This window comes from Gossypium raimondii, chromosome 5 (assembly GCF_025698545.1).
Source record: "Gossypium raimondii isolate GPD5lz chromosome 5, ASM2569854v1, whole genome shotgun sequence".
In the NCBI taxonomy this organism is placed as follows: Eukaryota; Viridiplantae; Streptophyta; class Magnoliopsida; order Malvales; family Malvaceae; genus Gossypium; species Gossypium raimondii.
Genome location: NC_068569.1, coordinates 51,041,589 through 51,067,148, shown reverse-complemented (window position 1 = coordinate 51,067,148; position 25,560 = coordinate 51,041,589). Strand labels below are relative to the sequence as shown.

Genomic DNA, 25,560 nt, shown 5'->3' with positions numbered 1-25,560 from the left:
TGAATTTGAGATTAGTGTCTATCGATATTTTATTTCAATGGAAGTTTTTGATTTATCTATTAATTTAACTTTTAAATTAATTTATCTATTTTTTAATAAAACAATAAAATATGTACAACATTTACTCATTACGATAAATTCTATATATATAATTGATTACTAAATTAATATATACAATTGATAGAAGTAATAAAATATGTATAAAAATATTAAAATAAAATTTTAATTGATTGATAAATTTTTTTTTATTTTATGTATATTTTTATTAGTTTTTAAAGAAAAAAAATTGGTTATGGGGCTATGCGATGAGTTTCTGTAACGAGTCAGTCCTTAAAGTTGAAACAAGAGCGATGTTTGAACGTTGAAGTTGAGTGTGATAATGCTTTGTTGGTTGAATTACTTTTGTTTGATGGAGGAGCTAGTAGTAATATAGTGGAACTGCGATTGTTACATCAAGTTTTGCGTCGGAAATAGGAGATTCGTATCCAACATGTTCCGAGAACTCTTAATGGTGTTGTTGATCACATGACTAAATACACTGATATAGGTAGTTCTTTGATACGTTTATTTAGATCTCCACCAACTTTGATCATGAACTTATTGGAAGATATCGAAATATATCTATTTTATCTTAATTATTAAATCATAAAATTATGATGGGTTTGATAAAGATTGAAGATTCCGAAGTGGTACGAGATACAAAGAGTTTGAATCTTACAAAGATGTTTCATGAGAGTTATTATTGAAATAAATAATGGAAAGGGTTCCGCATTGACCGCCCCACCTCTCGCTCTTACCCCACGACTGTATCTTTTAATTGGTCCCACTTAATATCTCCTCAAACATTTTTTACATTTTTTACCTTAATTTAACTCACCAACCCTAACCCATACCCCTAACATTGAAACTTTTCCATAGTAGGAACCTACTTAAATCCAACCCCGTATGTTAGTTTAATGGTTAGAGTATTTGCGACATTGAGTCACTTTAATCGTATTATTGTTAAAACTTTATTATTCTTTAGTGTATATAAATTTGGGTTTTTGTGGCATTAAATATTTGAAAATTGATTTTTTTGGTATTCGAATATCTAATGACGGATAATTTGTTGATAATAAATGAATTCAAAATTTTAGACAAATTTGTTAATTCAAATTCAATTGATTCAAGTAATCAACTAGTTGTCATTCTTGATGTCACTATTATTTAGTTTTATAGTCAAATTAAGTTTGATGTCATTTAATTTGATGATATTAACCTAAATAAAATTTAAAAATATATTAAAAAAATGTTATAATTTCTGAAAATTTCTAGAATACAAAGAAAAATATCCTTTGATTCATTTTCGTGGATTGATTTCAATTCAAGGATCGTTTTGACTTGATCTTGGATGGATTTGGATTGCTTCAAGTGTCATGGCAACTTGTTCTTGGCACGAGTTTGGACCTCTTTTATTTAGTTGATTTGGATCGAAAGGAAATGGTTTTTGGCTTCTTCTCCACGGTTAAATTGGATTGGAAGGCAACTTTTTTTCAACATGATGCGAAGTTCTTCAAAATTTCTTCAAGTTTCTCAACTTCTTTAGAGAATTCTACAAAGATTATTTAAGTTCTTTGAATTTGTGGATCCAAAATGGCTTAGAGTGACCCTTTTTGTAGTGTCAATTACATGATTAATATGGATTTCTTACACATTTGATTGTTGCAAGAATTTAAAATCTTTTTATTTATTATTTATCTCTTGTTAATTTAATTCATTAGAGATAAACTAATCATTTGATATTATCACTTTGTTATTTTATTTTTAATTACTAACAATATAAAATTTAATATTTGTCTCTTAATTATTTTAAATTAATTAAAAATAATGACACTTATATGATGTCATCATTTTACCATGATATTTTTAGTTTTATCACATGATAATTTCAACTTGACATATGACGTGACAAAGAAGAGATTTGTTTCGGGTTTTTTTTTTCAACCTCAACATGGCTTAGTGGAGATCAATCTTAATTTTTTTCAATATTTACATGGCAAGACGAAGATCAATTCAATTTTTTTTCAAGATCGACATTTTAATTTTTTTTTCCAACCTCGAAGTATATAGCAAGGTGAGTGGCATTCGTGATGACCAAGGTGGATCTGTTTCGAATGCCAAGAAGACCTTTTACAATTTCAACATAGTGAGAGGGGGAACAACTCTAAGTTTTGCAACATCAACACAGTGAGAAGACTTTTACAACCTCAATATTGTGAAAGATTTCAACATTTAGGGGGGATCCATCCCCAATTTTCAACATCAACATGGTAGGAAGAACATTTGCATCTTCAACAATATAAGAAGAGAACCTATTCCAAACTTGGCAACATCAACAGGAAGAGAAAATCTTTTGCAAGTTCAATATGGCAATGATGTTTTGCTTCTTCAAACTAAATCAACCCTAAATCTCATATGTATAGCTTAATAACAATGTTGAGACTCAATTTTAAATTTAAATTTTCAATACTTTAATTTGGTCATTAAGTTAAAATGTTTTTTATTTAAAATTAAAATAACATATTAATAATAAAATGATAGGGAGGATCTACTTACACCGGTATAAGATATAAAATTAAATGTAAAACTAAAGTTGTTTGACATTTTTTGTATCTTTTGTACGATTAATATTTTAATGATCTAACCGTCATATTTCATATTTCATTTATAGAGATCTTGCATGTAAAAGTTGATATAAACTAAAATTTCTAACTATTTATTTTATGTAAAAAATACATACGCTCAATAAATATTAATAGATATAGTGTTTTAAATCAATATGATAAAGATACCGATTTGGATAGAAAATTTACATGCGTAACAAGTACAATTATATTGATAAATTCAACAGTTAGATCGTTAAAATTTTAATCATACAAAAATATATGAAAGAACATAAAACAACTTTACTTTTACACCGATATAAGTGAATCCTTCTCCAAAAATATAAATATTTTATACCACTTATTATGATAATAGAAAGACTTGTTTGAGGATTGAATTTGAGATTTGTTGACACCATTTTTTTGGTTGAAAACGGGGTCAACTTAGGTTTTGACGAAAACAAAAAAAAACGGGAGTCGCCACCAATCCTTTTTAATGAGGTGTGATTGGATCACCTCGAAAAGTGGTTATTTTTAATAAACGGTTTGATTTTATTAAAACAACGATTTTGGTCCACGAAATTCAGAAATCGGGTTCGGGAGTCGGTTACGTACGAGGAAGGATTAACACCCTCGTAACGCCCAAAATTGGTACCTAATTGATTAGTTAATGTCTTAATGTCGAAAATTAAAAACTTGGAAGAATTTTAAAAATACGATCCTTATATTAAATGTTGAAAAATTTTGGGAAAAGGGGCATGTTTTCACGTTATACGAGGAAAAGAATCACATCCCGTAAGTTAGGACGCGGTATCTAAACTTCCCGATAAGAGAAATAATGCCGAAAAATTTTATTTTAGAAGAGTTTGATTATCTCGGGTTTTAATAAAAAAAGGATTATGTCCCGTGAGTTAGGACACAAAATTTTATTAATCCCCGATGAGATTTAAAACTTGGTTTGAAGTGATTCATGTATTTAAATTTTCGAGAAAATCGGAACCCCGTAAGTTAGGGTACGATTTTCTTGAGTTTCTAGATGCAAAATGTTATTTTATTTTTGAAAATTTTCTTTTTGAATTTTGAGTAAATATTTAACGAGACATAAATTTAATTTATACAAATATCATGTGAAGGCAAACAATTATTTCATATAATGTAAAGTACGATAATAACATAAGATAACTATACTTATAGAATAATTAAAGAATAAATAATGAGTCATGAAATACAATAGTAATAATGACATAACATACATCATCATAAAATATACATACAACATTAAAACCAACAAATATTAATGCTAATATATGAATAATAATAATGCAAGGAATAATGTAACAATAGCAGTAATGAAATAACAACACTAATAAACCTAAATGTTTAGAATGCATGAAAACAACGAATAAATAATAGAATAAGGTTGCAGTGATAATCGGTTAAAATTAATAAAAGGATCAAATAAAAGATGAATAAAATAAAACCTAAGTAATATTGACCAAAAAAAGGAAAAAAATTTAAAAAATAATAACGAAAGTATGTAAATAACATTAAATGAAATGTTAAATAAAATTGTTTTGTTGTCTCTTTTAATAAAATAAAAAAATAAATGAATAAATAGATTAAGGACCGAATTAAAAACGGACCGAAATTTAGGGGTCAGAGTCACAAATAAACGAAGAAGATGGCTCAGGACTAAAATGAAATGCGCTTAGGGGATGAGGGACCAACTGGGAAATATTCCCAGCCCCCAAACACAGTGTTCTAATAATCTGGACTAAAAGAAAAGAATCGGAAAATTATATGGCCAAAATTACAAAAACCATGAAGGCCTGATTGCACCACAGCTCAAAAGAGGAAGGGCCTTTTTTGCAAATAACCCCTTCACCGCAGAAACACGCGGATCCTAAGGACCAACGAGTCGGGTCACGGGTATTAGGTGAAACGGCGTCGTTTTGGCCACAATACTCAGGCTCAAAACGGCGCCGTATGGTGGCCTGCATAAATAGCAAAAAAACAAAACAAAAAAACATTCTTATTCTATATATATATTTTTAAAACAGAGAACTCTCTCAGTTCTCTCCCTCTTTAAGTCCAACCGTCGGGCTTCCAGGCCAAAGGCCGCCGTGACCCCACCGCAGGCGGTGGTTGGCGCCTTCAAAAACTGGGTTTTTAACTCCACCTTCAAACCCCGCTAGAAATCTGTTCCCTTTAGTTCCGGAAAGATGAAAAAAGAGGGGTCCTCGTACCCCTCTCGGTCCGATTCCAACACTGGAAAGGAGTTCCGGCGACAGGCTTTCGAAACCGGTGGGTACCCTCTCCCTCTTTTTCTTTTCACTTTCTTTTAGTTTAAAATGATAAAGAAAATAAGTAAAAAAAATACTAATAACAGTGAAAGGAAATGCGCAAGAACAGAACAAGAAAGAAAAACTTTGGGATCAACCTTTCTATTTCTTTAATCTGCTTTTTTGTATTGATCTCCTGAAAAAAGAGAAGAAGAAATACAGGGGGAAATCCGGCCTTTTATAGTCGATTTCCTTCTATTTTTATGCTATTTTTGCCGTGTTATTTGCTGCTTGCGTGTATATTTCCTGTAGATGATTGATGGACGACAGTGGCGGTGACAGACGCGCGGTGGTGGCGGCAGAAGACCAAAGGTCTGAAGCAGGCGGCGCTTAGGGTTTCAGACACTAAAACCCTAAGTTGACTTTGGTTTTCGGGATTGGGTATTGGTTTGGGCTGAAGGGTATTGAGCCATTCGGGTTTGGGTTTTATTTGGGTTCGCTTGTAATGGGCCCCGGGTGTAATTTGGGTTTTGGGTCATGGACTGTTTATTAATTTTTTGTTTATATGGGCTGTTTGTTTGGTATAGGCCTGGGAAAATTTGGGCTTCTACAAGATTAGTGTCTATCGATATTTTATTTCAATGGAAGTCTTTTATCACGGTACACAACATGAATTATACTTTTTTTCATTTGAAAAAAAAATGTATAGTTATTTATTTGCACCCTTTTTCAACCACTTGACTTTAATATCATATATATTTCTATCAAAACTAATTTTTAAAAGGAAAATGATAAAAGCAAGAAGAAAAAGAATGTATACATTAAAAAATTTATGAGAAAAATAAAATAAAAAGTCAAGTTGACCAAACTAAATGATGTAACCACAAGCCAAAAAGTCCAAAGAAAACCCTAAATATAGGTGAGAAAAAACCTTTAAAATAGTGTTTTTTTTATAAATTAATTGTCAATTTATTTTAGTAAATTGAAAACCCTTTAATTTGCAATATATAGTTCACCTAAAATCTCTTCTATATTTGGTCATGATAATATAATATATTCAAAGATCCAACTGAGATGAGGATTGTGTCTTAGGGTGAGTTTGGATGGGCAATTGGGTGCGGTGCAGTGCGTTTAGCTTGCTTTTTGTCTTACGCTATAATATTGCTACAATATCTAATCTCATCTCTACCGCTGTTTTTACACTAATCACAGTTAAATGCACCGCTCATTCAAACCTATCCTTAGTTCTATTGGCATGATCATTATTGTTAATACAGGAGGATGTGAGTTCGAGTGCGCTTAAGTGCATTATCCTCTTATTTATGGGTTAAAGAGGGACTATGGGTAATTAATTCTAGACATTCTATAAAAAAACAGATATAACCATAACTTATAATGAAATTGTTCAAAAATAATCAATTAAGATAAATTTAACCAACCAATTAAGACAAAACTTCCTATTAATCTCATGGATGAAAATCTAAAATTCAATATATATTTTCTATAAAAATAAAATATATTTAAAAAATTCAACAATATTTAAACTAGTCATTGGAATTCATATTTAATAAATAGAAACATTTTATATAAATTTAATTATAAAATAATTTTATTTTTAATATTATCTTAAATAATAAACTAAAATTTTAATTTGCTTCCTTCACTTAGAAAAGAAATCTAGATGTGATCCAATCTTATTTGGCCAACATCTTTAAAGTCTGACAAGGAAAGTGATTGATATATATACTATTATTAAATTTTTGGTTGAGTTAGATATTGCTAATTAATTGAATATTGACTCAGTTAAGAAAAGACTAAAAAATACATTTATTTAAAAGTAAAAAGCATTATTAAGTTGTTTTTGTCGTTTTATATTTTTATATAAATAATATAAAAAATTTAAATATATAATAAAACTCACACATATTTCGATATGATTTAAAGATATCAAAATATCAAAACCTCAACTTTATCATTTCAACTAATTTTTTATTATAAATATATATATATATATATATATATATATATATAACATTATTTTTTATCTAGGTCATGAGCAGGGAGAATTTAGGGGGGCTAGCACGGCTTTGGCCCCCTAAAATGTAAAATTGTTATCTACGGTCTTAATTTTTTTTTAAAATTTTAAATTAGTAAATATAAAACTGCACTTTGGTCCCCTAAAATTATAAAATTCAATTTAATTCTTTAAAATTATAAAGATATAGACTATAAAGAATTAAAATTTCATTTGCCCTAAAAAATTGTTCTAACTTAGCCTGGTCATGAGCATGTCATAATTTAATTTTTAATAATAAAAGTAAATGATGATCATTAGAGGTGTTCATGGGTCGACTTGAACATGATATTAACACATGCTATATTTATCTAAATTGATTCAGTATTTAAAACATATCTATTTTTGAGTTTGAGTTAATAGTTGAGAATTTTTAAAATTTTTCCAACCTAATTCCCAACTATAAAAAAAGAAGTTGATTATTGTTGTAGTTGTTATATTATGAGGATTTAGGTGCATGCACTTGAAAACCTTCTTTCTTTGGAAATATATAAATACAAATAAATGTACGAATTTTTCATATGTATTAATCATTTGGAGCAAAGGGTTTTTTAGTATTATTTAATTTCATATGCATGGATCCCATACAAATATTTGTCGCAAGTTGAGTAATATTTTCAACTTGATAATTGACAGCTTAGTTGAGCCTTGAGATAGTGTAAGCCCATCGTATTCATTGATCTAAAATTAAATCTTGAGACTCGCAATATAACTTTTTAGAGAACACCTATAACGAAAGAATTAACCATTATTACCGACAGTTAACACCCTAATTTCGATAAATAAAAAACTCTTTGTAAATTCAGTCTCTAGTAACTTCTTTTGCCCAAAAATTTGGTGTTTACTTAAAAAAAAAACTTGTTTTATTAAATTTTATTTGAATGGACTGGTGGGCACATTGAGATAAAAGGGTCACTTATTTCGTAGTCAATGTTTGGACCGTTAGGTGTAGAAAATAAGATAACTTTATTTTGATATTTTTCATGTTTATTTTAAAGTTCATGTTCGAGATTTATATTTGTCTCTTCTAACAATATCACTTTCAGAGTTCGAATCTTGATTTTTCCCTTAAAAGTGTAATATGTCTTACTATATCTAATAACCAACTCTTTAGACATAAATATATTTCATAATATGTAATCCGAGCACCTTATATAAACAATTTTCAATAAATAATATTCATCCCATCTAAAGGTATTTTACAGTTTTCAAAATTTGATCAAGTGATTAGATAGAAAATTAATCAATGTATCAATCTTATAAATGATTGGACCAGTTGATCTATAAATCAATTGAACCAACAATAAAGTCGATTAAAACCGACTTAACCGAAAATTGAATAGTTGTCTATTCTTTAAATAAATTTTATATGCTAGCAATTTGTTTTACTTAAACTTTTACATATTTTTGTATTTGTATTATTTTTATGTTGTATATAAAAAAATGTCTTTATCGACTAAGTTTTTCGTGTTCTCTTCACAACTCTAATACAAATGAACACTAACACATGCATATGCGTGTGAAAATCATGAATTTGGATAACACATATATGTTTAAAATAAGATACAAAAACAATGAAACGTAATATTTGAATCTAATTAGTCATAATAACATATGAAATATGTACGATATTACAATTGAAGAAAATAATAAATTGTGTATATTAAAATAAAATGTACAAAATATATTAAAACGAATCTTTGGTTGAGTAGTAAATATAGATTTTACTAATTTAATTGATGTGGATTCAAATCCCATCATATGCATATTTTTATTGATTTTATTGATTTCTTTAATTTCCCTAACTGTGTTGGTGCCAGAGGCGAATCTAGAGGGGTTGGCAGGGGCCCCTGCCTCCCTAAAATGGAAATTTGTTGTTTTGGCCATTTAGAAAATTTTAAAATTTTAAATTATTAAAGGTAAAATTACACTTTACCCCCTCTAAAATTATGAAAATTTAAATTAAGTTAAAAGGCAAAACCATTATACTGTTTATGTAGTTAATTAATCTTGTACTTCATCTACTTGCTCCATGTAAACGAACATTAAGTATAAATAATGGGATTTGTTAACTCAACTCGATTTGACTCGATTCGATTCGAAAAAAATCAAATTGAGTACGGTTACTAAAATAGAATTCATCAACTTAACTAACTCAAAATTTTTTAACTCGATTTGACTCGACTCGATCAATACTTACCTTACCTATGAATATTAAGCTTCAAGTTATCCGCAGGAGGCTACCAAGCAGGGTAGTGATTTAAGGAGTTAGGAGTTAAAAAAATATGAATTTTAGGTTTTTTTTATAGAAATTTATATAATTGAAATCCACGTGGGCAAAGGCAAAGGCCAAATGTCGAAACTTGAACTTACACAATAAAATTTATTTGGTGAATTAATTAAAATATCTTAAAAGTGTTTTTTAAATTGAGGTGGTTTACTTCAAATTTTATAAAAAATTCAAAAACATAAAATATTTTTATTAGTTTGGATATATAATATTAAAATGATTTTAAAAATTAAATACAAATTAGTATGTTCATAAAAAATTCAAAAGTATTATTGCAACATGAAAAATAAAAAAATGATAATTTAAATAAACAAATGTAATGTTATCTTTATTTTATAAATTCATAAATTTGATTGATTGAGTTAATTTAATTAAAATAAATATTTATTTTATTGTAATTATTAATTAATATAATTTATTATTAAAATTAATTAAAATGATATTTACTTTAAATATAATTAAAATTTTATATACTTTGTTTTTCTTTTATATTTTGTGTATATATATTAAAAGCGAGACTCATTTAATCATTTTTAAAACTTAATTATAAAAATAAGTCCCACATTAAATATAATTAAGAAAACAAAACATTATCTTCGCTATTCACATTATTGATAGTCTTTGTATTTAGATTGTGAATCTAGTTCATGTATTTAAATTTGCTTAATTTTAATTATATATTTTTAGTTTTTAAAATTTTAGTTTTAATTTTAATTACTTATCTCCTTATATATTTATTTTATAATTGTTTTAATCAAATCAAATTTTGCTCGCTCTTAGATAAATCGATAAAATATAAATTATAAAATAGAGTATTTTTTAAGTTAATCTAAAATTTAAATTTAAATTTAATAAATTTTATTAAAGTTAGTCTAAAAATCTTTTGAAGTTAATTCCATTTAAAAGTAAATAGTAATTTTATTAAATTTAAAAGGAAGATAATATTATTAATAATTGAACTTTAATTTTTTATTAAATATTTCACGTTAAAAAATTTAAAAAACCCAACCCTTTCCCCAAACACCACTTCGCAACCCAAAATTTACACTTCTTCTGCTACTGCCGCTGCCATTTCTGCTTTCAAGATATGGGTAAGCTTCCTTCTTCTTTTATTCTTCGTTCCGTTGTTAATGCTGGAAGCCATCTTTCTAATTTCCACTCTTTTTCTTCTTCTTCTAACACCATTGCTACCTACATCGAATGCCTAAGTAAGAAACCCATGTCCATGCCTGTTAGAGGAAAGGGAAAAAGAGACCACCACTTCGATAATGTTGATCATGCTTTGAGTTTGTTCAATAAGATGATTAAAAAGGACCCAGTGCCTTCAATTGTGGAATTCACTAAATTATTTGCAGCCATTGTTAGAATGAAACATTATGCCATTGTTGTTCCTATGTGTAGCCAGATGGAATTATTAGGCGTTTCCCATGATGTTTATTCTATGAACATCTTGATTAATTGCTTTTGTCAATTAGGTCGAATTGATTTTGGGTTTTCTGTTTTGGGGAAAATGCTGGAGTTAGGTGTTGAGCCTGATGTTGTAATTTTTTCAACTTTGATTAATGGGCTTTGTAATCAAGGTAAGATTTCTGAGGCCGTTTGTATGTTCGATGAAATGACTGAAAAAGGGTATCAACCTGATTTGATTCTTTACAGTACAATGCTAGGGGTTGTCTAAGACCGGCAATACTGATAGAGCTGTTAGGTTTCTAAGGTTGATGGAAAGCAGAGGTTTTGAACCTAATATTGTAGCATATAACACTGTCATTGACTGCCTTTGTAAGAACGGTTTGTTACAGGAGGCTCTCAATCTCTTATCTGAAATGAAGGTTAAGGGCATTAGACCAAATATCATTACTTACACTTGCTTAATTCATGGTATGTGTAATTCAGGCCAGCAGGAGGAGGCAACAAGGCTCTTGAATGAAATGTTGGATAACAATATTTCACTTAATATTGTCACGTATAATACATTGGTTGATGCTCTTTGCAAGGAAGGAACGGTTTCTAAAGCTGTAGAGATCGTTGACACAATGAGAAAGCAAGGCTTTGAGCCTGATGTTGTCACGTATAATACATTGGTTGATGCGCATTGCAAGGAAGGGATGGTCTCTGAAGCTGAGGATATTGTTGATGCAATGATAAAGCGAGGCATTGAGCCTAATGTTGTTACCTATAGTGCATTAGTTAATGGTCATTGCTTGCAGAATGAAATGGATAAAGCTAGAAGAGTTTTCAACTTGATGATTGAGAAGGGTTGTGCACCTAATATAGTTACTTACAGCACCATGATCAATGGATATTGCAAAGGTAAGAGGTTAGATGAAGCAGTGGAACTCTTTCATGAAATATCTCAAAAGGGACCAATCCCGAATATATTCACATACAACACTCTCTTGCAAAGTATGTTTCAGTTAGGGAAAGTTTCAACTGCATGTGAACTTTTTAGAAAGATGCTTGCTTCTGGACAAGTTCCAGTCATAGCAACCTGTTTGATTTTGCTGGATGGTTTATGCAAAACAGGTCATATCGAAGAGGCATTGAAACTTTTTCAAGCAATGCAAACCAGTGGGTTGGAACTTGATATTGTCCCGTATACTATACTAATTGATGGGTTTTGTAAAGCTGGGCATATCGAAGTTGTCAAGGAATTATTTCATCAACTCTAAAACAATGGTTTAAAACCGAATGTTTACACATATTGTGTAATGATTAATAGACTGTGTAAAGAGGGATTGCCAGATGAAGCATACAGGTTATTTGGGAGCATGGGAGATAATGACTGTTTGCCTAATAGCTGCTGTTATAATGTAATGATTCGGGGGTTCCTTTGCAACAGCTATACCTCAAAGGCAACACAACTTCTTACGGAAATGGTTGGTAAGGGCTTTTCTGCAGATATATTCACTGCCACCTTATTTATGGAGCTTATCATATACTGTAATAAATCAATCTTGCTCTGAAATGTTTCACAAATTGTGTAAAGATCATAACTTGCAAATGTGAATCAGTTTGTACATAACCATTGTACAGTGATAAAAGATTCGGGAAACTAGAATGAGTTTTAGTGTCTATTTTCAATATTGTTGATTTTGTTCTGACTTTGTGTTGTAAGTGAGAATCTTGTTGGTGGTAATGGTAAGAACTTGGGGGAAAACCAATATCTGTAGCAATGACAATAGCATCAGTATAATTTTCGGCTGCTCAGAACTTTTAACTCCAAGTGTGGAATTCAATCAAATTTGGGGTTTGTTTGTTTGATTGAAAACATTTTCTGGAAAATGATTTCCAGAAAATAGTATGCTTTTCGGAAAACTGTAATATTTTCCTAATGATTTTATGTAAAACATTTTACAGTATTTAATAAGTTTTCTTGAACTCATTTTTTGGAAATTGTTTCAAGTGAAACAGACACAAGATAAATATTTTCATAACAGAAAAAGATATTTCTTTTCATTATTTAATTACCAAAACTATCGTAAAATCCATTTGAGTCGTTTGAGTTTGAGTCGTGCTAATCCATTTTTCTAAACCATTTTTATCAAAAATAATAAAATGTGTTTTTTTATTCTCTAATTTTCACATTTTTATTTTCATTTTTCAAAAAATATTTTCAATGTTTTTATCCCAACATGTTTTCTTCACCATTTTCCAAGAAAATGAAAATGAAAATGGCCCTTCTTTCCTAAAAAGAGTTTCCATTAGTGTTATCTAAAGGGTGAATCTGCCATATTAGTCAGTCAGTATAGGAAATCTAGCGTATTCGTAATTATGAGTAGTAAGTATTCATCAGACCGAGTTATCAATGCTATGTATGAAAGATGTTTAAATTCTATAGTATCCGTGAAATTTGAGTGTTTCACACTATATAGAAAAGGTTAACTAAAGTATAAGTTGTTTGTCAAGATAGAGTGCTCTCATGGTATGTAATAAGGTTGCCTAGGTTAATTTAAGTCATGATCTGTCCAAATAATCTGATAGTTGTCACTTCACTAGGAGAATCCGCCAAAGGTAGAATTCATATGAAGTTCATCTTAAAGATCTGCTAGTATGAGTATCTGCCAAGAGATATATATGTAAGTACACTTGTAACACCCCTATGCCATGTTCGACTCAAGGAACCTGATATAGGAATATTACATTTGGTGCCAAATTAATTCTTGGCTAATTACTAATATATTTGAATATAAAAACGGACACTTGGAACATGCTTAATATTTTTCCAAAGTACATGCCATTCTATTCAAAATTTTAAAACATACCCTGTTATTATTTGAAGATGTGATGAGATGAAAGCTTGCAAACTCAAATTCAACTCTTCAAAAATTTCTATACCTAATTTGCGCACGGAAACAAACCGTACGCTGAGTATACACCCAGTGGTATTACTATAATTCAAATACTTAAAGTAAAAACAATATATATATATATATACACACACATTAAATCTTACCACTATTTTACCTTTAATAAATCATTCATGCATTTAAACTTTAATTTCAATTTAATGATATGTATTTTAAATAGCTTCTCTTTATTTTAACTTATATATCTTCTTACTATATCAATATCCATTTCATGCATTTCATCAATAACCATTTCATAAAATCATTATTTCATATATTTCATTTCTATATCTCAACTCAATAACTTATTCTATTTCATATCCGAGACCTTACGTCATTAGTCTTTCAATAACTATTTCAAATTCATTTCAATTTCCCATTCCATTTTAATAATTCATCTATTATTACTTCCATTGTCAATTCGTTCTTTTATAATCAATTTACAATTATAGTCTTTAATACTCGATTCATACATTAAATCCATAAATAAATTTCAATAACTTGTATTCAATTAAAATTCAAATATTATTTCACTATTTCAAATCACTTTATTTTCACTATTTTTTTTTGGGAATTCACATATCATTTACCAATAACAATTCTCTTTTCATAAACCTTTGGTTCATGCATTTCAATTCATTATATCATTATCCATTTTATGGATAAATAATATACATTCAAATTATGCCTACAATTATTCATAAATTTTCTCATACTTTAAATCGACTTGTTCAATAGTAACGATAAGCAATATTTCAAATCTTGTATCAAATTGAATTCATACCATACTTCACTATTTCAATTTCATTGCAATTTTTCAATCTCATTTCAATAGCTTGTTTCAATTCATATACAATTCATACAATTTATCACTTATTCAATATCTATTCCTTTGCAATTTGTATCTACTAATATCATATGTCAAAAATTTAATCTTAATCAAATTATGAACCTTGGGTTCATACCTTCAAATCTCATATCTCAATTTCCAATTCACATATCAAATTCACATTTTCACTTTCTCATTTCTTTCAATAGCTCAATCAATCACATTTATTCAAATTTTCTCATTTTTACTTATTAAACAAATCATTCAATTTCTTTCAATTTTTTTTGATTCATTTATTTACCCCTATTAACAAGACTCGAACTTTGGCGGATACAGGGATCCAACCAAACACACCAGTACGACACATTGTGCCTAAAACGATACATAATACCTGATCAGTATACGACACATAAGTGCCTAACACGACACATAAAGTGCCTGAAACGACACACGAAGTGCCTGAAATACAACACATAAAGTGCCTGATATACGACACATATAGTGCCTGATCGGCAAAGCCGATAAATCCCGTACTCTTCTAAATCCTATGGCATGCCAACTATATCCGACTCAGCCCGACTAGTTAATAGGGTGTTCAAATCATTTTTTCTATTTCAAATTTACTTTCGATTCAATCACAATTCAATTGAAATTCACTTTCCACTTTCTAATCAATATACAATTCAATACCAATACATATTTCAGATATTCACACATAACCATAATTTAATTCACTTTTATTCAATTCATATTTTTAATTCATTTCCAATCAAATTCAAATCAGTAATTATTTTTCAATCAATATACATTTCAAATACTCACGTATTTTCTTCATTCAATTCAATTTGATTCAATTCAAATCACTTTTAATTTCCAATTTGTTCACATTCAACTTCAATAGCCATAAACATTTTTGAATCAATTTCATTCAAACCAATATTATCATTTCAATTGCTTACTTAATTTTACTTACCGTGCATTTTAATTAAAATATAACTAATATATATATATATATTAGTTAACAATAACAATAACAATATAATATAATAAATATCTATTTACTTAAAAAGTAATTGAATAATAAATACTATTATTACATTTGTATATTTTATCACCACACACTTGGTTTTATTCTAATTCAATTCATAATATGATATTTATAATAAATTAATTTAATAATAAATATCTTTAGTTTTAAAATATAAGTAAATAAATAATTATACTACAAATGTTTACATATATTTATTACACATGTGTTTTATCATCATCATACACTTGTCCTTATTTTATTAATTATAATATAGTTATTATAATTTAACTTAATTAAATTTATAAGTAATTTATTTATATTAATTAAACAAACAAAAATCTTTGTTTGCCGCCCGACTTATGCTAAATGGCTTATTTGTCATTTTGGTCTTTTTTATTTTCTTTTAATCTACAATTTAACTTTTACCCTTTATTCACTTTAGTTCTTTTTCCTAATTACTCTTAATTAAGCTAAATTCACCTAATTAGAATCTAATTAGGCACACCACTAGTCTCATAAATATTTCTAATAATTAATTACAAACCCATTTCACTAAGACAGAGGCTCGATATTGCACTTTTTCGATGCCCGTGAATTTTGGGTCATTACATTTCTCCCCGCCTTAATAAATTTCGTCCTCGAAATTTACCTAAAAAGAAATGGGGGTACTGAAATCTCATAGTTTCTTCCGATTCCCAAATTGTTTCTTCTACACTATGACTTCTCCACAACACTTCGACTAACGAAACCTGTTTATTCCGTCGAAATAATATGAGAACGGTCTAATCGATATCTCCGTAGCATAAAAACATGAAAAACATCATGAATCTTCTGTAATTTCAGAGGCAATACTAAGCAATAGGCAACTGGCCCAACTCTTCCTATAACTTCTTACGGCTTAATAAAACGAGGACTCAATTTTTCTTTTCGACCTAATCTTAATATTTTCTTCCAAAACGATACTTTAAAATTATTTTGTCGCCAATAGAATACTCAATATCCTAACGTTTTAAATCTGTATACGATTTCTATCTATTGAAGCTGCCTTTAGTCTATCTCGAATCTTCTTAACAATTTCCTCCATTTCTTGGATAAATTCTAGCTCTATCATTTTTCTTTCATTCAATATATAGGAATACCACACACCCTCATAATTTCCCAAATTTAGACTTCAACAAGTTTTTGAAGTGACCAATCAGTTCTGATTACTACAGAATGAGTTGATTTCGTAAGTCTATCAACACTCACCTAAATAGCATTCTTTTTACTTGTTGATATGCGTAGTCCTGTTACAAATATAGCGACACAATTCCCATTTCCATTCAAGAATGTTAATAAACTAAATTATCTAGTAGGAACCTAATGCTCTACCTTAACTCATTGATAAGTCAAACATTTATCCACATACTCGACCACATCTTTTTTCACTCTTGACCACCAATAAAAATTTTGTAAATCGTAATATATTTTTGTTCCTCTAGAATGCAAAACAAAAGAACTATTATGAGCTTTGTAAAGTATCAACCTTTTCAATTTAGAAATATCTAGAACGCAAATTCGATTGTGAAATCTCAAGCAACCACAATTATCAAGGCTGAAATTTTCTAACATACCATTCTGAACCATTTCTCTTTTTGTCACTAATTTGTCATTTTCTAACTGCACTGACTTAATCTAATCAACATCACCGATTTGATTTTTAATCCAACCAATAAGCTTTCATTGTCATTGATACTAAGCTGAGGAAACATTGTTCGCAATTCACTTGCTGCTTTCCTATTTAATACATCAGCTATAACATTAGCTTTATCAGAGTAATAATCAATGACGCAATCAAAATTTTTTTTCAAAAGTTCTATCTAACGACGCCGTCTTAAATTCAAATCCCTTTTGAGATAGAAGATTTTTGAGACTTTTATGATTGGTATAAATATAACACTTTTCATTATACAAATAGAGTATCAAAATCTTTAGAACAAAAACCACAACAGCTAGTTTCTAAATCGTGTGTTAGATAATTACGTTCATACATTTTTAGCTGACGAGATGCATAAGCAATCACTTCTAGTCTTACATCAAAACACGACTAAAACCGTTCAAGAATCATCACTATAAATGATAATATTCTTTCCATAAGAATCAAAAACCTTTAGTAGATTATCTTTGGAGTTATTCTTATAATCATATATATATATATTATTTAGACTTTACTTTGTTATACTTTTATTTTCTCATTTTCATTTCCTTTCTCTTTTCGAGGCAAACAATGATTATTCCAGTTATGGATCAGAGTTATTACTCTTAATCCAAACCTCTTAGAAATCTATTGGCCCGGCCGCTGCCAATAGTCTAATCGGGGTAACTGTTCTTTCCAAAGTTTACCTCTTTTATTACACAATTTACAACTTTACTATTTCTTCTTCTTCTTCTTCTCTTTTTTTTTAACTAAGGCTTTTATTTCTTTCAATACTTCTTTCTAAAAAAAATTCATTTTCGATCTTCATAATTGAAAATATTACTATTCTATTCTACTTGTCATATTTCTATTATCTCTTCTATTTCCAAAAGACTAAACTTATATTAATGTACCAAACTTTTCATTAAAAAGCTCTGACTTTCTAAGTTCTTATTTTATACACGTACAACTATATATATACATATATATTCATTTTTCTTCATTTTTACTAGTACCTAACTTTTACTTCTAACCACTTAAATCCATTTTTGCGTCTTCTTCCATCTCAAATTCTGTATCTTCCCCCGAAAAATTCTCTATATTAAGTTCTAAATTCTCTTCAAATTCATCTTCTACGATCCAATTTGGAAATTCTTCAGGATCTTCTTCCTCTTCCATCTTTATAATGGGTATCGAATCTATAATTTCTCTTGGTAATTTCCTAACAGCTAATTTTTCCATCCATGGCATGTTAAAGACATCTTGCTTCCTAGTCAACTTTCGTGAACCTACACTTTGTCTCGCTATCTTCCTTTCTCCTTCAAAGATTATAAACTTCATAAAGTATATAACTATATTCCAATAAGTTTGTGGCACCAATGTCTTCCAAAGTTGGTCTAAAATCATTTGGTGCTCTCATTCTATTAATGTTCCTCTAATGGTCAAATATTGCACTTTATTCTTTCTAATCAGTTTGTGACCCTTCCATAACACTTCTTGCATCTTTCGATTTACAGTAATAAAGTGCTGAACTAAGTCTTCTTCTGGTTTCATTCTATAATCCCGCACTTCTCTCATCATCTTATCAACTTTCTCTCTCTATGCTGAAGTTGTTATCTCATCAGGCAATATCAAATTTATTGCCATTTCTTCCAATATCTATGACAGAAAATAAGTTTTTATCAAATTTCAGTATTTATCTATTTCCCTCTTAAGTCATTTCTAACTAATTCAAAAATCATTTCCTTATTAGTAATAATTCATATTTTCAAACTTATCAATGCTTCTAGTATTGACATCGCATCTCATCACATCGATATAATCCTATATGGCATGTACTTCTAGACTCGTTCTTTTCCTAGTAATCAGAAAATCTAGGCTCTGATACCACTAAATGTAATACCCTATACCATATTCGACTCAAGGAACCTAATATAGGAATATTACATTTGGTGCCAAATTAATTAAACAAACAAAAATCTTAGATTTTCTTTGCCCCCTCAACTTATGCTAAATGGCTTATTTGCCATTTTGGTCCTTTTTATTTTCTTTTAATCTACAATTCAGCTTTTACCCTTTATTCACTTTAGTCATTTTCCCTAATTACTCTTAATTAGGCTAAATTCACCTAATTAGAACCTAATTAGACACACCACTAGTCTCATAAATATTTTTAATAATTAATTACGAACCCATTTCACTAAGACGGAGGCCTAATATTGCACTTTTTCTGATGCCCGTGAATTTTGGGTCATTACAACACTATTCTGGATTAAATATTTAACGGCCGTTGGAGTGAAATTTGCAGAAGGTAAGTTTTGTATGGGTATTTTTATCTGAAATGCATTTGCTTACTATAAAGGATATAAAACCCGTAATAAGTAGTGAATTCTGTAATCTGCCTATAAAGTGTATTGTGTGTAAGATGATCAAGTCTGAAGTTGGCGTATAAGTATGCGCTGACATTGGAAAGGTATCCGCCGAAGATAGAAAGGAAATCCAAAATATTCAGAATAAGGAAATCAACAACAAATGCTTTAAGGTAATCTAATCAAAACTCACTAAGTTCATTTGAACTTACAAGTGTTTGTCTTGTTGTAGGTTCTGATTTGAGTAGGAGGGACCAAACTAGGATTGTGCCAAGTTATCTATTTAAGTTACGATTTTATGCATATAGAGGGCACTATAGGGCCATTGTGTTTAGTACTCTATGCCATGTAGAGTTTAACTTTATCAAACTATTAAGTTGTAATGTCTTATATTACTTTTAAAAGTATGATGTATTCTTAGATATTTTCTTTATTTCTTTTTTTCTGAAGACACTTAATAAAATAATAAGAAGTATGTTGAAAAAGGGTTATACGCTAATTGTTTTAAATTTTTGTTAAGTGTTTATGTGCTGTAACATCCTGTAACACCCTTAACCCATATTCGTCGCCAAATTAGGGTTAAAAGGCATTACAAAGCATAATACATATCAGAACAGACATTCACTAAGGTTCAATAATTTTAACAGTTACATAATAGCAAATCCATAATAAAGTAAACTATTATATGTTCACTTACACTATTACAAAATACAACCTTAAAAACATTATCTAGCCTATACATGCCATAAGTTAAAATTTGAACATTTTAATACCGAGACAGTAGATAGAGTGATGATCTTGCTGACGATCCCTGAGCTTAAATTTTGATCTTTAAATTTATAAAACAAAGAAACATACACAAACAAGGTAAGCTATTATAGCTTAGTAAATCGATAGCTTAACAAAATATATATAAAAACAATTATAAAAGTTCTTGGTACACCTATTGATTTTGCAAACACCACATGCATATATTATCATTTGATTAGCTGCTATTCGTACTCATCTTATTTATAGACAATATATGAATACTCAGAATGCGAATCACTGTATACATATATATAAATATATATAAATATATATATATAAATAAAAATATATACACAACCAAATACATTTACATTTTAATTGCATATAGTCACATGCATACATAAACATCAAAGTTTAAAACCGAACGCATATATATATCTATATGTACTTAACAAATTATCATAACCGAATGAGTATACATATACATCAAATACATATATTCAGAAATAATTACACTTACCAATATGCATGTCACCAAATAAATATATATATATAACAAGTGCAATAAACCGAATATATAAAAATATATATACTCTTCAAATACATAATAACGAATATTTATATGCTCATCAAATTCATTAACCAAATGTATATACATGTTCCTCGGACATGTATGATATATATATATCACGTACGCATTCAATATATTTAAACAAATAATATAAAAAAATTTACCGGCATTTAGCCTGCTAGGTTTTAAAACTTGATTCAGTACACCGGCTTTTAGCCTGCTAGACTTATAGTCCGATTAGTTTCACTGGCATGAAGCCTGCTAGACGTATAGTCTGAATTATATCACCGGCATCAAGCCTGTTAGACGTAAAGTCTGTATTGTATTCGCTCACTTTAATAGTCATCCAAACTAATAATCTCATATCTTCACTTTCATTCAAGAATTTTTACATGAATAAACGCACATAATCGAAACTTACTCAAAATCATATGTATAATTCCATACTTAAATTCATTATAAGCACACATACACATATACCTACTTAATCGAACCTCATATAAACTTACACAAATATCATACCTAAATTCAAATAAGCACTTATACATATATGTAAACATGCTCAATCGAATATAGTATATACATATAAATTTCAATCCCACATTTATACATACCTATTCGATACTACGTATAAACTCATGAATTACATATCTTAAATCAAATTCAAAATCTACACATGTGTGTATATATATATATATATATATATATATATATTCGAACCATATATATGTACAAGTTATAAACACCTTTGATTTAAACCATGAATTTATATATATATTCAACATTCATACCTTAACTAAATTCAAGAATTTATATATATATTCAATTTTATATACATATACATATACATATACATATACATATACATAGACATAGACATAGACATATACATATACATATACATATACATATACATATACATATACATATACCCTTGTCTAGATTCAAAACTTGTTCATGCTTTTGTATAAATATATTCGAATCTAACATATGCATATACATAACTTTCTTGCCTAAATTCAATACAATAAAACATTTATACATATATAGATATATACATGCTTACTCGAATATCAACTATACTTATATACATTTTATACTTTTATTTCATTCCATTAATTTATACTAGATTATAATTGTATATTCAAACATACTATATAAATATCATCCATACTTGGGTTGAATTTTGAAGTAGATAAAGAGGAGGTTTTTTGGGCTCAGCGTGCTCGTCTTAACTGGTTTCAGTATGGCGATAGGAATTCATCCTTTTTTCATAAGGTGGCTGTGGCCCATCACAATCGCAATCGAATTCTGGGGTTGGAGGATGATTCTGGCCAAGGGTTACGGGTGCAGAGGATATGTTGATAATTGCCGTGAAGTATTTTGAGAACTTTTTTACAGCTTCTGCCTTGGGAGGTGATGATCGAGTACTTGGTCTTGTTGAAAAATGAATTACTAGGACTATGAATGGAAAACTTCTTCAACCATTCACAAAGGATGACATTTGGCTAGCAGTTAAGTCTATGGCGCCATTGAAGGCCCCAGGATCTGATGGTTTTCCGACTCTATTTTTCCAGCAGTTTTGGCATATTGTTGGGGACGAGGTCGCTAATTTCTGTCTGGAGGTTTTGAATGGTAGAAGGGAGATGGGCGAGATTAACAAGACTCATATTGTTCTTATCCCTAAGGTTGATAAGCCTAAGGATCTTTCTCAATTTCGTCCTATTAGCTTATGTAATGTTCTCTATAAGATCATTGCTACAGCTATCGTTGTTCGTATGAGTCCTTTTCTAGGCTCTTGTGTTGATGAAGCCCAAGGTGCTTTTATCCCTAGAAGGCAAATCTCAGATAATACCCTTATTGCCTATGAGGTTATTCACTCTCTAAAAATGAAGAAAAAGGGTAAATAGGGGAATTTTGCTCTTAAGATTGACCTTAGCAAAGCCTATGATCGGGTGGAATGGGATTTCTTGGCTGGAATGTTGTCTAGATTGGGTTTCCATCAGGATTAGTTGGTCCTTATCATGCGTTGTGTCTGTTCGGTCACTTATACGATAGGCATTAATGGCGATGTTAGTGAGAGTTTTAGCCCATCTAGAGGATTACGACAAGTTGATCCTCTTAGTCCCTACCTTTTTCTCCTTTGTGCTTAAGGGCTTTCTTGTTTGTTGAGGGAGGCTAAGGTTAAAAATGAGCTAAAGGGAGCTCCGATTGGTAGAAGGAAATTTACGATAACTCACTTGTTGTTTGCTGATGATTGCATCATTTTTGGTGACGCTTCGGTTGAGGGTGCTTGCTCTGTTCGCAATATCTCTCGGGGCAAAAAATTAATTTGGGAAAGTCATTAATATATTTTGGTGCGAATGTGGGAGAGGTAGTCTGTTCTAAGATTATTGACATTTTGGGTGTTAGATAGGCATCGAATCTGATAAGTATTTGGGTCTTCCAATGATGGTGGGGAGGAAGAAGATATGGGCTTTTTCAAATTTGCGGATCGATTTCGAAAGCGTATTGCTGGATGGAGTTTTAGGTACGAAAGAAGTTTTTATTAAGGCAGTTCTTCAAGCTCTTCCAGTCTACATTATGCAATATTTTGAGTTACCTAAAACCTTCTGTCATCAACTTGAAGGAATATTGAATAAGTTTTGGTTGGCCAATAACAAGACATCTAAAGGTATCCATTGGAGTACGTGGAGTGCACTTTGTTTACCAAAGACTTATGGTGGGATGGGCTTCCGTGATCTTTATTTGTTTAACAAAGCCCTTTTAGCTAAGCAAGTTTGGCAAATTTTTACTCAACCCGATTGTCTTCTTTCAAAAGTTTTTAAAGCCCGTTACTTTCCATTATCTGATATTTTTCAGCTAAAGTGGGGTCTTACCCTTCTTTTACCTGGAGGAGCATTTGTAGTGCCAGGGATGTGTTTGCTGATGGTCTACTGTGGCGGATAGGTAGTGGTGCGAAGGTGAATATTTAGAATGATCCATGGATACCGGGCCCTGGAAATGGTCGACTGTTAGTTCATTCCATGGATATTCACTAGACCACAGTGGATCAACTCATAAATGAAGAGTCGAGTACCTGAAAAAGGAGGTTATTTATCGACTTTTTGATATTGAGCAGGCTCGGTGTATCCTCAATATCCCCATTACTGGGCGTGGGTCTTCTGATTTGCTAGTTTGGTGGCATGACGCTTCTAGGGAATACTCAGTGAAGAGTGGGTATAGGCCTTTGATTACAAGTATGATTCAGCAAATAGTTATATCTGAGAATTACAGGAAAATTTTTACATCAATTTGGGATCTCCAGATCCCTGCTAAAATAAAGATTCATCTTTGGCGCCTTCTTAAGAACTATGTGCCCCACTTTACGAACTTGGTGCAAAGGAGATTGTGGGCTGATTTGGTGTGTCCTCTGTGCAAGTCAGAGCCGGAGGACTCCCACCACATTTTATGGTACTGTAGCGTCTTGCGGCAGCTTTGGTTTCTTTTGCAACTCTCTCTGGACTTTGGTGTTTTTACCTCGGATGGAAAAACAAATTTTGTCAGTGCTTTTCTAGCAATGGATATGAATTCTAAGAAACTCAGTGCTATCTCTTTGTGGGCTCTCTGGTATAAGAGAAATAAGCTAGTTAATAAAGGCTTACATTTTGAGCTCCATGAAATAGTAGGTTTTATTCAGAGCTATGGTCAAGACTTAAGTTTTGTTCAAAATAAAGATTTGACTGCTGGTATGAGAAGGAATGTTCTGTGGAGACCTCCTAATCCTGGGATTATTAAGCTAAATTTTGACGCCTCTTTTGCGAAAAATACTAATTTCTCTATTTCAGCTGTGTTAGCTAGGGATTCTGAGGGCCTGATTATGGGAGCGAGTACGTACCCGTTGGTGGATGTTGTAGATGCTTTTGTGGCTGAGGCAAGAGCTTGTGAGAGGGCTCTCTATTTTGCTTTGGATATGGGTTTTAGGAAGGTTGTCCTGGAGGGTGATTCGCTAACTTTTATCAAGAAATTAAATTCAAATATTACTGATAGATCTATTCTCAGTCCTATTTCTTAGCATATTCGGGTTTTGGCTGGAGCTCTTGAAGAGGTTACTTACAATTTTGTCCCCAGGGAGGCAAATAAAGCGGCGTATGAGCTGGCGATGGTGGGCCGGAATCAGAAGTTACCTTGCTACTGGGTTTAAGAGGCACCCTCATCGGTTGTTGAGGTAGCGGAGTTGGATCGTCAGGACTGGTTTCATCGGTGCTGATCTGGTTGTGGGCTTTGAAGTTTGGAGAAGGTTCTTAGAATCTCCTTGTTTGTTTTCAAAGTTCCTTCTTTTTCGATCTCTGGAGTTTTTAGTTGTTGATTTCATCGGAAGTTTTGCTGGTATTCTTTTGGGTTCTTGCTTCGGTTTTGGTTTTTTAGCTGTTTGTTTTGCTTTTGACGGTCTGTCTTTTGCTTTTGGTTTTGGTGTGCTGTTTTTCTATTTTTCTAGCTGTAGTCTTGTCTTTTCGTTTGGTTTTAATGAATGCCAGCTTTATTACAAAAAAAAATATCATCCATACTTTAAAATTTATTCAATAAACATACTTTTAATTATATCTTAACACCAAATACCATTAGTATACATACTTTAAAATTTATTCAATAAACATACTTTTAATTATATCTTAACACCAAATACCATTAGTATACATGCATAAATATTAACTTAGTAACT

The 25,560-nt window shown here is 30.2% G+C and overlaps 2 protein-coding genes and 1 long non-coding RNA gene across 3 annotated transcripts in view; 2 read left to right on the top strand and 1 right to left on the bottom strand.

The window, feature by feature from the left end:
* Positions 1–25,560, top strand: part of LOC105767169 (putative pentatricopeptide repeat-containing protein At1g12700, mitochondrial) — an 88,990-nt gene that overhangs the window by 18,763 nt on the left and 44,667 nt on the right. The gene's annotated exons all lie outside the window — the stretch shown is intronic.
* On the top strand, positions 10,311–12,362 carry LOC105766441 (pentatricopeptide repeat-containing protein At5g16640, mitochondrial-like). The gene is made up of 2 exons (XM_052630113.1): positions 10,311–10,868; positions 11,182–12,362. Exons 1-2 carry the CDS (start codon positions 10,376–10,378, stop codon positions 11,955–11,957), a joined length of 1,269 nt encoding a protein of 422 aa, XP_052486073.1. The 5' UTR covers positions 10,311–10,375; the 3' UTR covers positions 11,958–12,362.
* LOC128040968 (uncharacterized) lies at positions 20,893–25,340 on the bottom strand. Its single transcript, XR_008195733.1, has 2 exons — positions 23,938–25,340; positions 20,893–23,855 (listed from the first exon to the last, which is right to left on the bottom strand). It is a non-coding gene; the product is annotated as an uncharacterized LOC128040968 (long non-coding RNA).